The following is a 20,014-nucleotide window of genomic DNA, read 5'->3' as shown; positions in this document are numbered from 1 at the left end:
CCCCCCCCCATGTTGAGGGCACATAGCCTGGTATTGTTGAGGGGAGGGGTGCGATTTGTCTGACATCACAGCCAAAGACATCAGAAACACAACACAAGATCAATGAGAAGCTGGCATGTTTCACACCAGTATGGGGGTGCTCGGTCATGACCCCGCTATGGGGGGGCTCGGCCATGACCCCGCTATGGGGTGCTTCGTCAATAACTCGGTACAGCCTAATATATCATTTATTTAAAAAAATAATAATAATAATAATGGGAGGACTTGATCCTGAGCCTCTGATGTCTTTTTGTACCAGAAGACTTTTTAAACCGTCTTCAATAAAGGTTCTAACAGAGTGCGGCCGTCCAGCCTTCCCATCAGCAGGTGAGGAGCATCATGAGACGTCGGCCTGGAGCCGTCTTCTTCTTCTGTTGGTAGTGCAGAGGAATACTTTTGAAGTGGCACAGATATGAACGGAAATCATGGGGTACCTCTTGTCATGCGACTTTACAGTCCCAAGTGTTTCATAGGGACCGAAAAGAAGGCCCTGTAGAATTATATGTCAGAAATTTTTTAATGTCATGCAATATTTGCACAATTTGCTCATCCAATCTATTTTTTTTCTTAAAAAAAAAAAATAAATAAATAAATAAATTTCTAGTGCACACACATGATACGGTCCTCCCCATTTATTTTATTTTTTTTATTTTATAAAATAATATACGAGGCTGTACGGAGTTATCTGATGCCATATATGCCCGGCCTCAAAACTGCATCAGGGTCCGCCAAGTGTGGAAAAATTACGACACCCAAAGTTATTTATAGGCGACACTTCAAACGCATTTTACAGCTCATCAGTTTCAAGAGAACCATAAATGAGGAACCGAGAATCCTTTCTGTCACTATGTGCTGCGCAATTGTTTACATATATCTGAGCGCCTTACCGTACATATGTGCTTGTGTGTCTATGAGCAGGCTGACCGGGGAGCTTTTTCATTTATTTATTTGTAAAATTTACTTATCCTTCTTTTTTTTTTTTTTCTTTTTTTTTTATTTTTTTTAGCAATGTTTTGCCGATGTGAAATTGGTCATATTGCCCCAAATGTAACTTTGCAGAAATGTGGTCTTCATCCCTAGTTTTAGTTAAAAATTTTATTTATTTTTTTCCACGTGAGAAATCTGGGGGGCTTATCACTAAATTCCTTTTTTTTTTTTTCTTTTCTTTTTTTTTTTAACGCCCTCCTACCCAGGAACCACCCCGGGATCGGGCCCTCGTAGACCACCCGCTGGTGATCAGCCTCCCCCACCTGGGGGCCAGCACGCACGAAGCCCAGAACCGCTGCGGGGAGGAGATTGCGCAGCAGATTGTGGACCTGGTGAAGGAACGCGCTCTGGTCGGAGCGGTGAGTAGAGCCGATGGGTCGTGTTCTCGTGACGCTCTCCTGTGTGTTTTGTAGTATTTTATACCTTTTTTTTTTTTTTTTTTTTTTTTTTTTTTACAATACATGTTGTTGTGTCCCATAGTGGGGGGCAGAGTAGTGCTCTAATAAGTTTTGGCATCCATAAGATGGGGACCTATACAGAGTATGGAGATATATATATATTATACAGGTGTGAACAGTGACCTCTACAGGCTGGAGATATGAACACCACACAGTGACAGCATACAAGGTTGACAACCGTTGTCATGGTTACTTTACTCTCATGCACGTAAAAGCTGAACCCCCCCCCCCCCCCCAACCAGCGTTCAGGTCATATGGTGGGTTCACCCTGGTTTCTAAAGGCTGTATAAGATGACAATGATGGAAGGCCAGCAAGCCATCCTACTTTTGGCCTACCCCCATAAAGACCTTACACTACCCAGGGCCGTCTTTAATATTGATTGGACCCCGGGCAAAACTTTTCTTGGGGGGGCCCCTCATGCAGTTTTGCTCTCTGCTTGCTCTAAGACATACAATAAATAGCAGTTAGACTAAAAAAAATCAGTTTACTGAATCAGATCAGGCAGCTATTGCAATTGGTTGCCAGAGGTTACAGTGTATCATTACCACTCACTGACTGGTTGCCAGAGGTTACGGTGTATCATTACCGCTCACTGACTGGTTGCCAGAGGTTACGGTGTATCATTACCGCTCACTGACTGGTTGCCAGAGGTTACGGTGTATCATTACCGCTCACTGACTGGTTGCCAGAGGTTACGGTGTATCATTACCGCTCACTGACTGGTTGCCAGAGGTTACGGTGTATCATTACCGCTCACTGACTGGTTGCCAGAGGTTACGGTGTATCATTATCGCTCAATGACTGGTTGCCAGAGGTTACGGTGTATCATTACCGCTCACTGACTGGTTGCCAGAGGTTACGGTGTATCATTACCGCTCACTGACTGGTTGCCAGAGGTTACGGTGTATCATTACCGCTCACTGACTGGTTGCCAGAGGTTACGGTGTATCATTACCGCTCACTGACTGGTTGCCAGAGGTTACGGTGTATCATTACCGCTCACTGACTGGTTGCCAGAGGTTACGGTGTATCATTACCGCTCACTGACTGGTTGCCAGAGGTTACGGTGTATCATTACCGCTCACTGACTGGTTGCCAGAGGTTACGGTGTATCATTACCGCTCACTGACTGGTTGCCAGAGGTTACGGTGTATCATTACCGCTCACTGACTGGTTGCCAGAGGTTACGGTGTATCATTACCGCTCACTGACTGGTTGCCAGAGGTTACGGTGTATCATTACCGCTCACTGACTGGTTGCCAGAGGTTACGGTGTAGCATTACTGCTCACTGACTGGTTGCCAGAGGTTACGGTGTATCATTACCGCTCACTGACTGGTTGCCAGAGGTTACAGTGTATCATTACCGCTCACCGACTGGTTGCCAGAGGTTACAGCACATGATTTCTGCTTGTTTATTGGTTGCTAGAGATTATTGCGGATATGACCTCAGGGGGTGCATGATATACAATGCCGTTGGCCACCCCCATTTACATATGAATGCCGGTAATTTACATGTAAAGACAGGGTCTGCAGGTGAGTCATCTTTATACAACAATAGGGCAGGGCTGGGCAGCATTAGTAGCAGCACTTCACACTGAGATATTGGGACACATCACAGGACTAAAACCTCCAAAGGACGAGGGAATTTACACCAGGATAGTTGGCAAGTATGAGGCAGCTGCTTTGGGCCCCACAAGAATGACAGGGCCCAGGGCGGCTGCCCCTTTTGCCCTGCCTTAAAAATGGCCCTGACACTACCCCGAATCAGTACATTTTAATCGTCTTATTGGCTCAGCTGTCTTTGGGAGAGAGGGTTTGGGGTACAAGATACCCAAAAACCTCTTCTATAGGCCCAGATGGTGTCACTGGTGGAGCCTGAGATGACGAAGGTAGGCTCTTGCACAATTCCCGTCCAAGCCCCCCCCCCGGTGGTGGAGGCAGGGACTGCTAGGGCAGTGGAAGGGCACAAGTGCCAGCAAGCTGCAGTAGTGAACTTGAGTTTGGAAAAATGCAGACCTGCACCCAGTGGCAATATGGAGTTGGGTCACCAGCTATGGTCAGCGGCAGATGGGCACAGGATCACAATCATGTTCAAGGTCAGAAACGGGCAGTCCGGTAGTCGGCAACGTGCTGGCAGGGAGGTACTAAGTCAGGAGGCGTGGTCAGAAGTCCAGGCTGGGGCCAATAACAAAGATGAGCAGCAGATATAACCGGCAAAGGGAATCCAAAGAGAAGCGTCGGATCAGCAGATTCTCGGAATCGGAGATCGGAGCGGAGGACAGCAATGAGGCTAGGCAGACCTCGGGTTTAAAAAAGGCCCCCGGGCTCCAGGATCAGTGGGCGCGCCCGTGCATGCATGGGTGTGCCGTGATCCATGCCTACTTTTTCTTGTCCTTGCACGTCTTGTTCACCTCCTACGCTCACATCCATGCACACGAAAATGAGCTCTTGGTGCATGAGGTTCCTGACCGATGGCAGCTGTCCTCCAGTTTCCTACGTCTCTGCCACAGGCCAGCCTAGAATCTGCGGCTTCTTTTGACCTCTGTCACGGGTCAGATTGAGGTTCTTTGGGTCTCTGCCATAGGCCATTGTAGAGTCTGTAGGCTCAGAGGGGTGTCTACCTTTCAGTTTCTCATGTCTCTGCAGCAGGCCATCCTTGGACACTCTAGGCCCAGATGGGCAGCCAGGAGAATGAATCCCTACTTTGCAGCCAGGAGAGTGAATCCCTACTTTGCAGCCAGGAGAGTGAATCCCTACTTTGCAGCCAGGAGAGTGAATCCCTACTTTGCAGCCAGGAGAGTGAATCCCTACTTTGCAGCCAGGAGAGTGAATCCCTACTTTGCAGCCAGGAGAATGAATCCCTACTTCTGCTTCCCAGACAATGTCCTGACAGACAATGGACCTCTCACAGCTACGTTTATTCCTAGACAGCAGTCTGGGAAGTCGGGACTAGACTCCTAGATTCTAGACCCATATATTGACATCCTCAGAAGGCAAAGCCTGGAAGTAGGGATCCTTCTAGAAGGTCCCCCCAAATTTTTCACTTTCCTAGCCTACATCTTGTGTATACACCCCTCGCCAATTGTCATGGCTGCCTTTGACACCAGTAAAACATAAGGGGTGGGGAGGCCAAAACCATCTCAGTGTCACCCAACCAGCATAACAGGAGTATGGCCTCCTGTCTGCTGACCTCTTCTTCATGTCATGACTATTGCATCTTAACAATGGGATGTAGCCAGGTCAGGACAGGCAATGATCATGTGGTCCCTATAACTACTGATTCCTGTCCCGTGAGAGGCCATGTCTACTGGTGCCTGCTGTCCCATAAGGGGTGCTGTCTACTGGTGCCTGTCTCGTGATGGAACATGCCTACTGGTGCCTGTCTCGTGATGGAACATGCCTACTGGTGCCTGTCTCATGATGGGCCATGTCTACTGGTGCCTGTCCCGTGAGGGGCCCTGTCTACTGGAGCCTGTCCCGTGAGGGGCCCTGTCTACTGGTGCCTGTCCCGTGAGGGGCCCTGTCTACTGGTGCCTGTCCCGTGAGGGGCCCTGTCTACTGGTGCCTGTCCCGTGAGGGGCCCTGTCTACTGGTGCCTGTCCCGTGAGGGGCCCTGTCTACTGGTGCCTGTCCCGTGAGGGGCCCTGTCTACTGGTGCCTGTCCCGTGAGGGGCCCTGTCTACTGGTGCCTGTCCCGTGAGGGGCCCTGTCTTACTGGTGCCTGTCCCGTGAGGGGCCCTGTCTTACTGGTGCCTGTCCCGTGAGGGGCCCTGTCTTACTGGTGCCTGTCCCGTGAGGGACCATGCCTTACTGGTGCCTGTCCCGTGAGGGACCATGCCTTACTGGTGCCTGTCCCGTGAGGGACCATGCCTTACTGGTGCCTGTCCCGTGAGGGACCATGCCTTACTGGTGCCTGTCCCGTGAGGGACCATGCCTTACTGGTGCCTGTCCCGTGATGGGACCATGCCTTACTGGTGCCTGTCCCGTGATGGGACCATGCCTTACTGGTGCCTGTCCCGTGATGGGACCATGCCTTACTGGTGCCTGTCCCGTGATGGGACCATGCCTTACTGGTGCCTGTCCCGTGATGGGACCATGCCTTACTGGTGCCTGTCCCGTGATGGGACCATGCCTTACTGGTGCCTGTCCCGTGATGGGACCATGCCTTACTGGTGCCTGTCCCGTGATGGGACCATGCCTTACTGGTGCCTGTCCCGTGATGGGACCATGCCTTACTGGTGCCTGTCCCGTGATGGGACCATGCCTTACTGGTGCCTGTCCCGTGATGGGACCATGCCTTACTGGTGCCTGTCCCGTGATGGGACCATGCCTTACTGGTGCCTGTCCCGTGATGGGACCATGCCTTACTGGTGTCTGTCCCGTGATGGGACCATGCCTTACTGGTGCCTGTCCCGTGATGGGACCATGCCTTACTGGTGCCTGTCCCGTGATGGGACCATGCCTTACTGGTGCCTGTCCCGTGATGGGACCATGCCTTACTGGTGCCTGTCCCGTGATGGGACCATGCCTTACTGGTGCCTGTCCCGTGATGGGACCATGCCTTACTGGTGCCTGTCCCGTGATGGGACCATGCCTTACTGGTGCCTGTCCCGTGATGGGACCATGCCTTACTGGTGCCTGTCCCGTGATGGGACCATGCCTAGTGGTGCCTGTCCCGTGATGGGACCATGCCTAGTGCTGCCTGTCCCGTGATGGGACCATGCCTTACTGGTGCCTGTCCCGTGATGGGACCATGCCTAGTGGTGCCTGTCCCGTGATGGGATCAAGCCTAGTGGTGCCTGTCCCGCGATGGGACCATGCCCACTGGCTGTGATGTAGATATGGTCATGTAAACCTTCTCCATCCCAAAATCCTTTAAATGCCTGAGCAGCTGGAAGAAGACGGCCATGCTGCATGTGACTCCTGATCAACTCTTTGAGGATCTCTGCCATAAATAATGGTACCGACGCGTTTCTGTAATTTGCAGGGCTTCTGTAGGGCAAACCTTGGACAATATCATTTTGGGCCAATGCCTGGCTCCCAGTGATGTCTGCGGAATTTTATTTATTTTTATTGTTTGTGGGCTGCTATGATGACACATGGAGTATAAATGGAGAAAAGTTTACTGAGTGCCGGGGGACCGCATTTCCTCTGCACAGCTGTCTGCCATTGGATGCTGGGAAATGAAGGTTTCTCCAATTTACAGATTGGCCACTCTGGTCAGTAGTCAGCAAATCGCTGTGCAAAGCCCCCCCCCCCCCCATGCAAGGCACCCTTATCCCAATGTTCATATGCAGTCCCCCCAAAAAGAACTGGGGGTTCTAGAATCTGGAAGCCTCCTTTATAGAATAAAGGGGGGGGGGGCAGATATGCTCCCCTTTTTCTGGGGAATTGATAGAGGGGTCCGTACCAGAGAATTCCAGCGTCCGATATGTGGAGGAGAGAGGTTTCCTGAAGTTTGGGGCCCCTAGGGGTGAAGATTTGCTTTGATAAAGGTCAGACGTGTGACGGTATAAATAGCTCCGGGGGGGAAGTGGAGGAGGTGATTGCAAAGATTCACACGGTCACACATGATGTGTTATCATAAACCTTGTCACCACCCTCCCCCCACCCCCCCCTGGGCCACAGGCTGCGAAGATCACTAGTAGGAGGTTTCCTTCCTCCCTCAACGTCTCACAAGAGTTCCTCTACAAATCTGCAGTAATGGTGGTTGGCTGAATCCAGCGTACTAAATTCAGTACTTTGTAGAGCCGCCTTTTGCGGATATCACAGCTCCAAGTCACTTTGGATTTTTGCCCCATTCCTCCGTACATCAGACCAGATCACCTTCCTCCATACATCAGACCAGATCACCTTCCTCCGTACATCAGACCAGATCACCTTCCTCCATACATCAGAGCAGATCACCTTCCTCCATACATCAGACCAGATCACCTTCCTCCATACATCAGACCAGATCACCTTCCTCCGTACATCAGACCAGATCACCTTCCTCCATACATCAGACCAGATCACCTTCCTCCATACATCAGACCAGATCACCTTCCTCCATACATCAGACCAGATCACCTTCCTCCATACATCAGACCAGATCACCTTCCTCCATACATCAGACCAGATCACCTTCCTCCATACATCAGACCAGATCACCTTCCTCCGTACATCAGACCAGATCACCTTCCTCCGTACATCAGAGCAGATCACCTTCCTCCATACATCAGACCAGATCACCTTCCTCCATACATCAGACCAGATCACCTTCCTCCATACATCAGACCAGATCACCTTCCTCCATACATCAGACCAGATCACCTTCCTCCATACATCAGACCAGATCACCTTCCTCCATACATCAGACCAGATCACCTTCCTCCATACATCAGACCAGATCACCTTCCTCCGTACATCAGACCAGATCACCTTCCTCCGTACATCAGAGCAGATCACCTTCCTCCATACATCAGAGCAGATCACCTTCCTCCATACATCAGACCAGATCACCTTCCTCCATACTTCAGACCAGATCACCTTCCTCCATACATCAGACCAGATCACCTTCCTCCGTACATCAGAGCAGATCACCTTCCTCCGTACATCAGAGCAGATCACCTTCCTCCATACATCAGAGCAGATCACCTTCCTCCATACATCAGAGCAGATCACCTTCCTCCATACATCAGACCAGATCACCTTCCTCCATACATCAGACCAGAGCACCTTCCTCCATACATCAGACCAGATCACCTTCCTCCGTACATCAGAGCAGATCACCTTCCTCCGTACATCAGAGCAGATCACCTTCCTCCATACATCAGACCAGATCACCTTCCTCCATACATCAGAGCAGATCACCTTCCTCCATACATCAGACCAGATCACCTTCCTCCGTACATCAGACCAGATCACCTTCCTCCGTACATCAGACCAGATCACCTTCCTCCATACATCAGACCAGATCACCTTCCTCCATACATCAGACCAGATCACCTTTCTCCATACATCAGACCAGATCACCTTTCTCCATACATCAGACCAGATCACCTTCCTCCATACATCAGACCAGATCACCTTCCTCCATACATCAGAGCAGATCACCTTCCTCCATACATCAGAGCAGATCACCTTCCTCCATACATCAGAGCAGATCACCTTCCTCCATACATCAGAGCAGATCACCTTCCTCCATACATCAGAGCAGATCACCTTCCTCCATACATCAGACCAGATCACCTTCCTCCATACATCAGAGCAGAGCACCTTCCTCCATACATCAGAGCAGATCACCTTCCTCCATACATCAGAGCAGATCACCTTCCTCCATACATCAGACCAGATCACCTTCCTCCATACATCAGAGCAGATCACCTTCCTCCATACATCAGAGCAGATCACCTTCCTCCATACATCAGACCAGATCACCTTCCTCCATACATCAGACCAGATCACCTTCCTCCATACATCAGAGCAGATCACCTTCCTCCATACATCAGACCAGAGCACCTTCCTCCATACATCAGACCAGATCACCTTCCTCCATACATCAGACCAGATCACCTTCCTCCATACATCAGACCACATCACCTTCCTCCATACATTTTGTTGTTTGGTGAAAGTAATGTTTTTCTTCTGGCCACTCTGCCATAAAGCCCAACTCTATGGAGCGTACGGCTCATTGCCCTCCTATGTACAGATCCTCCAGTCTCTGCTGTGGAACTCTGCAGCTCCTCCAGGGTTTCCTTAGGTCTCTGTGCTCCTCTCTGATTAATGCCCTCCTTGCCCGCTCTGTGAGTTTTGGTGTGCGGCCGTCTCTTGGCAGGTTTGCGGTTGTGCCATGTTCTTTCCATTTGGTTATGATGGATGTGATGGCGCTCCTAGAGATCATCAAAGATTTGGAGATTATTTTATAACCCAACCCTGACTTGTACTTCTCAACACCATTGTCCCCTTACTTGTCTGGAGAGTTCCTTGGTCTTCATGGCCGTGTTTGGTTAGTGGTGCCTCTTGCTTAGGTGTTGCCGCCTCTGGGGCCTTTCACAAAGGTGTGTCTATGTAATGACAGGTCATGTGACACTTAGATTGCACACAGGTGACATCATTTCACTAATCATGTGACTTCTGAAGGTAATTGGCGGCACCAGAGATTTTATGGGCTTCATAACAAAGGGGGATGATTACATACACACATGACAATTATCAGTTTTTTATTTCTGAAAAATAGTTTTATGTTTTATATTTTTCTAATTTTACTTCACCAACTTAGACTATTGTGTTCTGATCATCACATAGAATTCAGATTAAAGAAACGTCGAACTAAAGGCTGTGATGTTACAAAATAGGTGAAAAGCCGAGGGGGGGGGGGGGTGAATACTTTTGCAAGGCTCTGTAGGACAATTATACGTCTGGATGACGTTGATCTCCTATATATATGTATAATAAAGATCTGAGTTCCTCTTACATTTCCTGACCCCCTCCGAAGCTCGTTCTGCTCTCAGCCAGTAATGAGATCCGAGGGGGGTGGGGGGTGGGGGGTTGTGGGTTACACGAGGAAGTCCTAAATGTCTTCTGATTTCTGTATGACTCGTCCTCCGACCGGCGTCATCACTTCCTGAGATCACCCAGTCTTCTATATCTATACCTACCGATGCCCATCTATACCAGTCTTTTTATATACCCTCACTGGACCCTTTTATTAGGTGCCCCTTGCTGGTAGCGGGTTGGACCCCCTTTGGCCTCCATTCTTGGTGGCGGAGATACAACAAGGTGTTGGAAACGTTCCTCAGAGATTTTGCTCCATAGTGACATCAGAGTTCAGAGTTGCTGCAGATTTGTTGGCTGCACATCCATGATGCCAAATGATTCCACCACATCCCAAAGGTGCTCTACTGGATGAGATGTGGTGAGTGTGGAGGCCATTGGAGGACAGGGACCTCATTGTCCAGTGGTGAGATGATTGGAGCTTTGTGACATGGGGCATTATCTTGCTGGAAGGACACCCCATCCCCCACACCATTACACCCCCACCACCAGCCTGAACCGGTGATACCCCATCCCCCACACCATTACACTCCCACCACCAGCCTGAACCGGTGATACCCCATCCCCCACACCATTACACCCCCACCACCAGCCTGAACCGGTGATACCCCATCCCCCACACCATTACACCCCCACCACCAGCCTGAACCGGTGATACCCCATCCCCCACACCATTACACCACCACCACCAGCCTGAACCGGTGATACCCCATCCCCCACACCATTACACCCCCACCACCAGCCTGAACCAGTGATACTCCATCCCCCACACCATTACACCCCCACCACCAGCCTGAACCGGTGATACCCCATCCCCCACACCATTACACCCCCACCACCAGCCTGAACCGGTGATACTCCATCCCCCACACCATTACACCCCCACCACCACCCTGAACCGGTGATACCCCATCCCCCACACCATTACACCCCCACCACCAGCCTGAACCGGTGATATACCATCCCCCACACCATTACACCTCCACCACCAGCCTGAACCGGTGATATCCCATCCCCCACACCATTACACCCCCACCACCAGCCTGAACCGGTGATATCCCATCCCCCACACCACCAGCCTGAACCGGTGATATCCCATCCCCCACACCATTACACCCCCACCACCAGCCTGAACCGGTGATATCCCATCCTCCACACCATTACATCCCCACCACCAACCTGAACCGGTGATATCCCATCCCCCACACCATTACACCCCCCACCACCAGCCTGAACCGGTGATATCCCATCCCCCACACATTACACCCCCACCACCAGCCTGAACCGGTGATACCCCATCCCCCACACCATTACACCCCCACCACCAGCCTGAACCGGTGATACTCCATCCCCCACACCATTACACCCCCACCACCAGCCTGAACCGGTGATACCCCATCCCCCACACCATTACACCCCCACCACCAGCCTGAACCGGTGATATCCCATCCCCCACAACATTACACCCCCACCACCAGCCTGAACTGGTGATATCCCATCCCCCACACCATTACACCCCCACCACCAGCCTGAACCGGTGATATCCCATCCCCCACACCATTACACCCCCACCACCAGCCTGAACCGGTGATACTCCATCCCCCACACCATTACACCCCCACCACCAGCCTGAACTGGTGATACCCCATCCCCCACACCATTACACCCCCACCACCAGCCTGAACCAGTGATACTCCATCCCCCACACCATTACACCCCCACCACCAGCCTGAACCGGTGATACCCCATCCCCCACACCATTACACCCCCACCACCAGCCTGAACCGGTGATACTCCATCCCCCACACCATTACACCCCCACCACCACCCTGAACCGGTGATACCCCATCCCCCACACCATTACACCCCCACCACCAGCCTGAACCGGTGATATACCATCCCCCACACCATTACACCTCCACCACCAGCCTGAACCGGTGATATCCCATCCCCCACACCATTACACCCCCACCACCAGCCTGAACCGGTGATATCCCATCCCCCACACCACCAGCCTGAACCGGTGATATCCCATCCCCCACACCATTACACCCCCACCACCAGCCTGAACCGGTGATATCCCATCCTCCACACCATTACATCCCCACCACCAACCTGAACCGGTGATATCCCATCCCCCACACCATTACACCCCCCACCACCAGCCTGAACCGGTGATATCCCATCCCCCACACCATTACACCCCCACCACCAGCCTGAACCGGTGATACCCCATCCCCCACACCATTACACCCCCACCACCAGCCTGAACCGGTGATACTCCATCCCCCACACCATTACACCCCCACCACCAGCCTGAACCGGTGATACCCCATCCCCCACACCATTACACCCCCACCACCAGCCTGAACCGGTGATATCCCATCCCCCACAACATTACACCCCCACCACCAGCCTGAACTGGTGATATCCCATCCCCCACACCATTACACCCCCACCACCAGCCTGAACCGGTGATATCCCATCCCCCACACCATTACACCCCCACCACCAGCCTGAACCGGTGATACTCCATCCCCCACACCATTACACCCCCACCACCAGCCTGAACCGGTGATACCCTATCCCCCACACCATTACACCCCCACCACCAGCCTGAACCGGTGATACTCCATCCCCCACACCATTACACCCCCACCACCAGCCTGAACCGGTGATACCCCATCCCCCACAACCATTACACCCCCACCACCAGCCTGAACCGGTGATATCCCATCCCCCACAACATTACACCCCCACCACCAGCCTGAACTGGTGATATCCCATCCCCCACACCATTACACCCCCACCACCAGCCTGAACCGGTGATATCCCATCCCCCACACCATTACACCCCCACCACCAGCCTGAACCGGTGATACTCCATCCCCCACACCATTACACCCCCACCACCAGCCTGAACCGGTGATATCCCATCCCCCACACCATTACACCCCCACCACCAGCCTGAACCGGTGATACCCCATCCCCCACACCATTACACCCCCACCACCAGCCTGAACCGGTGATACTCCATCCCCCACACCATTACACCCCCACCACCAGCCTGAACCGGTGATACCCCATCCCCCACACCATTACACCCCCACCACCAGCCTGAACCGGTGATATCCCATCCCCCACAACATTACACCCCCACCACCAGCCTGAACTGGTGATATCCCATCCCCCACACCATTACACCCCCACCACCAGCCTGAACCGGTGATATCCCATCCCCCACACCATTACACCCCCACCACCAGCCTGAACCGGTGATACCCCATCCCCCACACCATTACACCCCCACCACCAGCCTGAACCGGTGATACTCCATCCCCCACACCATTACACCCCCACCACCAGCCTGAACCGGTGATACTCCATCCCCCACACCATTACACCCCCACCACCAGCCTGAACCGGTGATACCCCATCCCCCACACCATTACACCCCCCACCACCAGCCTGAACCGGTGATACTCCATCCCCCACACCATCCTTAAACTGTTCCCACAAAGTTGGGAGCATGAAATTGTCCAAAATATCTTGGTATGCTGACGCCTTAAGAGTTCCCTTCACTGGAACTAAGGGGCCAAACCCAACTCCCCCACTCCGCCAAATGATTTGGACCAGTCCACAAAGCTGACCTCACAAATGCTCTTCTGGAAGAATGGTGAAACATTCCCATAGACACATCTCCTAAACCTTGTGTACGGCCTTCCCAGAAGTGTTGAAGCTGTTATAGCGGCAAAGGGCCAATGTGTGTGTGTGTGTGTGTCCCAATACCTTTGGAAATATATAATCAGAGATGTATAACAGCAAGGAAAAAAATAAACAAGGATGTAATAATCACATAGGAATAGTGGTGGCGCTCTCCCAGAGTAACAAACATCCCTTGATTTCTTATATAAGAAGGATGGGGGGGGGGGGTCTTGGAGTGAATAGAAATGGCTGTAGAATGATAAATCACCAGGTCATCCATAGAAGTGTTACAATGATGGATCCTCCAGATTCCCATCAGGAAGGTTCATCAATGGCTTCCTATGTGATTGGATAGATGGGGCCATCCTCAGAGAGGGATTCTGGGGGAGGGTCTCATCAATGGCTTCCTATGTGATTGGATAGATGGGGATATCCTCAAAGGCAAACCTATGGATTCATTAGAGAGGCCTTTAGATGGTGAGATTTTCCAAGCATAGTGGGGGGGGGACAGAGGAGGCCTCCACAAACTGGACCCATCATGTTGTGGTGATTTATCCAATCTGTAAGAACTGTTTTTCTCAGACTGGGTCCTACGGATGCCCAGGGTTCCCTCAGAGGTTCTTTGAGCAATGAACAATCTTTTGCCTCTCCGATTAACTTCCCACTGACACCATTCATCTTTTTAGCCATCTCTAAGGGAGTAATTCTTCCCAACGACCATCTCATTAATGTATTATGAGTCGGCCCATTCCGTAAGAAAAGAGCGATCTGACTTCTAGCATTTCACCATTTACAATATTCAATCCAGTCCTGGAAGGTTCTGACTCCATGGACATTTCCTGTCCTGGAAGGTTCTGACTCCATGGACATTTCCAGTCCTGGAAGGTTCTGACTCCATGGACATTTCCAGTCCTGGAAGGTTCTGACTCCATGGACATTTCCAGTCCTGGAAGGTTCTGACTCCATGGACATTTCCAGTCCTGGAAGGTTCTGACTCCATGGACATTTCCAGTCCTGGAAGGTTCTGACTCCATGGACATTTCCTGTCCTGGAAGGTTCTGACTCCATGCAAATTTCCTGTCCTGGAAGGTTCTGACTCCATGCAAATTTCCTGTCCTGGAAGGTTCTGACTCCATGCAAATTTCCTGTCCTGGAAGGTTCTGACTCCATGCAAATTTCCTGTCCTGGAAGGTTCTGACTCCATGCAAATTTCCAGTCCTGGAAGGTTCTGACTCCATGCAAATTTCCAGTCCTGGAAGGTTCTGACTCCATGCAAATTTCCAGTACTTAGAGAGTTGAATAGAAGCCAACATTTCCTTCCCTGTTGCATGTTGGATGGCGGCCAGTTCGTGGTTGTAATCTGCTCTTCTGTGTTCTGATTGTTCCTCATATCTCACACCTCTTCTTCTCCCTCTACAGGTCAATGCTCCGGCTCTCACCAAAGCCTTCTCCCCAGAAACCAAACCCTGGATCAAGCTGGGGGAGGCACTGGGGGTCCTCCTCCGATCCATGCTGCCAGAAGTCAGTGGAGAGGTCCAAGTGACCACATCAGGTGAGCCAGGGGGTCTCCTCCTTCCCCCTGTCTGTGTCTCTGTCCCCCCCCTGTCTGTGTCTCTGTCTGCCCCCCCCCTGTCTGTGTGTCTCTGTCTGCCCCCCCCCTGTCTGTGTGTCTCTGTCTGCCCCCCCCCTGTCTGTGTGTCTCTGTCTGCCCCCCCCCTGTCTGTGTGTCTCTGTCTGCCCCCCCCCTGTCTGTGTGTCTCTGTCTGCCCCCCCCTGTCTGTGTGTCTCTGTCTGCCCCCCCTGTCTGTGTCTCTGCCCCCCCCCCCTGTCTGTGTCTCTGCCCCCCCCCCCCGTCTGTGTCCTCTGTCCCCCCTCCCCCTTGTCTGTGTCCTCTGCCCCCCCCCCGTGTCTGTGTCCTCTGTCCCCCCTCCCCCTTGTCTGTGTCCTCTGTCCCCCCTCCCCCTTGTCTGTGTCCTCTGTCGTCGTCCCCCCCCCCCCCCCGTGTGTGTCTCTGTCCCTCCTGTCTGTACCACTTACTCTTTGTTTTATTAAGAGGAGAATTGATAGGTTGGGATGGCTTATCTCAGCCAGTTGCTGTTTATATTGAGACAGCTGACACCCTCTGCACCCTTTTCTCAACCCATCATAGATGATATTTTAAGGGAAAGATGATTAACTCTTTTCTGTAGTCCATCTATCAGCAGAAAATTCCAATGTTGTTTTGTCTTTAATGCAAAATTCTACTTTCTTCAATTAGGAGACCCTCTGAAGAGCTCGGGGTCCTTCCTCTGCTCAGCTGTGGCCATCGGTCTTCTCCAAAACTCAGACAAGAAGGTCAACCTGGTGAATTCCTCTTTGTTTGCCAAGGAAGTTGGAATCCAGGTGAGTTCTTGGCTTGCCTGACACCAAACCACAAAACTCCTTCCCAGAAATAAAGTGTCCTTCCTTCACCTCTGCTGAATGTGCCACCAACTCTTCAAATCCTGCTGCTCCAGGCCTGTAAAATCTAATATCAATCCATTTTCAAACGCAACTGTCCTACAACTAAAAGATTACATAAAAGAACAAATGTCTTGTGAACAGCAGGAATACCGATCACCAGTACACACCTGACCAAGGTGCTAAAACAAGTACCTGTGGAAGTCTATTCCATATTTTCACAGCTCTTTCCATACGAAGGTGGTTGTTCATAGCAGCCTGATGAAGGAGCTTGTCCTCCGTTTCCTGATGAAGGAGCTTGTCCTCCGTTTCCTGGCGAAGGAGCTTTTCCTCCGTTTCCTGGCGAAGGAGCTTTTCCTCCGTTTCCTGGCGAAGGAGCTTTTCCTCCGTTTCCTGGCGAAGGAGCTTTTCCTCCGTTTCCTGGCGAAGGAGCTTTTCCTCCGTTTCCTGGCGAAGGAGCTTTTCCTCCGTTTCCTGGCGAAGGAGCTTTTCCTCCGTTTCCTGGCGAAGGAGCTTTTCCTCCGTTTCCTGGCGAAGGAGCTTTTCCTCCGTTTCCTGGCGAAGGAGCTTTTCCTCCACTGTAGCCTGGCGAAGGAGCTTTTCGTCCAGTGTAGCCTGGCGAAGGAGCTTTTCGTCCAGTGTAGCCTGGCGAAGGAGCTTTTCGTCCAGTGTAGCCTGGCGAAGGAGCTTTTCGTCCAGTGTAGCCTGGCGAAGGAGCTTTTCGTCCAGTGTAGCCTGGCGAAGGAGCTTTTCGTCCAGTGTAGCCTGGCGAAGGAGCTTTTCGTCCAGTGTAGCCTGGCGAAGGAGCTTGTCCAGTGTTGCCTGGCGAAGGAGCTTGTCCAGTGTTGCCTGGTGAAGGAGCTTGTCCAGTGTTGCCTGGCGAAGGAGCTTGTCCAGTGTTGCCTGGCGACGGAGCTTGTCCAGTGTTGCCTGGCGAAGGAGCTTGTCCAGTGTTGCCTGGCGACGGAGCTTGTCCAGTGTTGCCTGGTGACGGAGCTTGTCCAGTGTTGCTTGGTGAAGGAGCTTGTCCAGTGTTGCCTGGCGACTGAGCTTGTCCAGTGTTGCTTGGTGACGGAGCTTGTCCAATGTTGCTTGGTGAAGGAGCTTGTCCCGTGTTGCTTGGTGAAGGAGCTGCTTTAGGGCTCAGAAACATTGCTCTATGTACTGTATGTGACGAATGTTAAGATTGAAACACAGTTTGGAGTGCCTTGTATCTCTACATTTACTTTGTGAACAGAGGCAAGACTTGGTAGAGAGATGAGGAAGTCGAACCTGAAGATAGAAGGATGAGTAGGAAGACGGGCGACTATAAATGAACATCTGGAACCAGGATAGAGCCCTGGTCCTCAGGATGCAATGAAACGTATGAATACGGTATAACTAAAGCCCCATACACACTATCAGATTTTCTGCAGAATTTTTCCTTCAGATTTACCAAAACCATATAATATGAGGTCAAACCTTTAGGAGTTTCAATGTGTCTGCAATCAGGCCGGCCCTTCACTACATGGTTTTGGTAAATCTGAAGAAAAAAATCAGCAGAAAATCTGATAGTGTGTATGGGGCTTAATTCTTACTCTTGAGTAGGGAATCGAAGACCTATCTTCATAGGCTATGACTCCTGTCAGTTGGTCTTTCAAAGATGAACATTGTAGGTGGTAGACAGAGTGGTATTAATCATTGCCTTTGACATTTCGGATTTACTTCCATCTCCCACTGAATAGACCAAACTTCTATGATAGGTATGTACAGTATATTCCTCTCACCTTTACCGTCTTCCCTGCCAGCGCCCACCTATACCCTCACACCATCTTGGCTTCCTGCCTTCCGAACTTCTCCACATCTGAATTGCTCCACAGTGTTCAGTCACTGATTGGCTGACATGTTTCCTCCTTGGTCCTAGGTGACGTCCCGCCATTCCGCGGACTCTACAGAGACTAAGCTGAAGGTGTCTGCCGGAGATCTACACCTGGTTGGTGGATTAAGTGGCACCGTGCCGTGTCTGCTCCAGGCTGCATCTTCACATTTCCGGAGCCCGGTGTCGCTGAGCGGGACTCTACTTCTGTGGACCACTGAGGCCTCTCTCGGCAATCTGCTAGGTAAGTGACTGTTCCATTACCACCATCCACTCAACTGAACCCAAGAATGAATTCCTTAGGGGGCCGGGGGGGCATCTAGCACTGTGACTACGTTGTGAAAGTGCTACATGCCATTGGTCCGCTGGGGGTATTCAGCAATGATTGAGGTGATGCTTCTTTAAGGTATGCAGAGGCTCAACACCAATATCTTTTTAGGCACAAACCCTTCATCCAAATCATGCCGACAAAAACCAACAGAGCCAACAACACCCCCTAAGTGACGTACACAATCCATGATCCACGTTTCCTCTTTATATATAACACAATACAAAGAAAGTGAGGAGGACGACCTGCCATTGTGAAAGGTTTAGGTGTCGGGTAGAAGTGGGTGTGTATATATGGGCATTGGGCTACACAAGGGCAACTAAATTCTGCATGGAAGGAAGGGAACAAAACGATAAAACGATAGAACTATCTTCTTGTCCTTTGCTGTTGTACTGACTTGTCCTCTTTTTTGTCCTCTTTTTTTTTTTTTGTCTCGGGCAGAGCTCCTCTCCTCCACCGGACATCACCTAGAATCATTCCACACTGCCGGAGGGTACAGCATAGCGCTCATCTCCGGGCCCCTCTCCGACCTGACGCCCCTGGGATCCTGTCTGCAGGTCACCTTCTGATCCCCTTCCACCCATCAAAGTGCCATATTCTTCTTCTTGGTCAATAGAGTAGTCAATAAAGTATCGCTGGTACTTGCTGTGTCTCATCTTTTATTTGTGTCCAGATGCTGCAGAACATGCGACTTCCGCAAGTCGGAAAACATGTACATTGTTTGCTACATTCCTCCCTCCTCTGTGATGGGAGGTCCAGTGTTGTGCGTTGAAGGGTAGGATCTACACCCATGTGTCCCCCATATTCCAGAGTCAAGAGTCCTGACCTCATTCCGATAGAACACCTTTTGGGATGAATTAGAGCGGAGACTGTGAGCCAGGTCTTCTCGTCCAACATCAGTGCCTGACCTCACAAATGTTCTTGAAGAATGGTCACCCTCACCCCCATAGACACCCTCCTAAACCTTGTGGACGGCCTTCCCAGAAGAGGTGAAGCTGTTATAGCTGCAAAGGACAGAGCCAACGTGATATTGATCCCTCCGGACTAAGACTGGGATGTCATTAAATGTCATGTGTGTGTAAAGGCAGGTGTCCCAATACTTTTGACAATATAGTGTATGTCACTTGTGGAGGATGCACTCATATGAGTGAATTGATGCACATTTAGAGGTACGGCGAGGCATCTCTGAATAGTTGATTTGTTATCTGATATCGGGGATATTGTCAGGCAGCTTTGATTTCAGTCATATTTATTGATCACTACAATATACCATTTCCTTGCACATCATTGGACAACATTCTACAAATGTATTATTGAGAAGAATTTAGAGCACTGGACACTTTCTGTTTGAAAGGTGGATGTCACACGTAGGTGTGAATGGTTTAGTCATTGTTTGCAGGAAGACCAGATCCTTTACTGTATGTATGTATATATGTGTGTGTGTGTGTGTGTATGTATGTATGTGTGTATATATATAAATTACACACACACACACACACACACACTCCACAGAGATACATGGCGCTGTATAATACATACAGTATACGGCTTTTCACTTTTTATCAGGACCTTCCCATTATACTGGAAATTTGATGAGGTTTTTCCTGAATTGGGGGTTGTGAAGATGATTGGATTGGACACTTATGATGTTGGTTGGATTGTCTCC

At 50.9% G+C, this 20,014-nt stretch overlaps 1 protein-coding gene across 1 annotated transcript; it reads left to right on the top strand.

Moving 5' to 3' along the window:
* Positions 1 to 1,232: 1,232 nt before the first annotated feature.
* Positions 1,233 to 18,989, top strand: LOC144000323 (D-3-phosphoglycerate dehydrogenase-like; the record flags this gene model as incomplete). Its single annotated transcript, XM_077494061.1, is given in 5 exon segments — positions 1,233 to 1,385; positions 15,146 to 15,278; positions 15,984 to 16,108; positions 18,069 to 18,264; positions 18,790 to 18,989. Coding segments are annotated over 5 exon segments (735 nt in total), but the record flags the coding sequence as incomplete, so codon positions are not given.
* Positions 18,990 to 20,014: the final 1,025 nt, after the last annotated feature.

This window comes from Lithobates pipiens, unplaced genomic scaffold, assembly GCF_037356315.1.
Source record: "Lithobates pipiens isolate NorthernLeopardFrog02 unplaced genomic scaffold, aLitPip1_a1.2 Scaffold_22, whole genome shotgun sequence".
Classification (NCBI taxonomy): domain Eukaryota; kingdom Metazoa; phylum Chordata; class Amphibia; order Anura; family Ranidae; genus Lithobates; species Lithobates pipiens.
The sequence above is the reverse complement of the archived record's forward strand: the minus strand, read 5'-3'. Positions and strand labels throughout refer to the sequence as shown.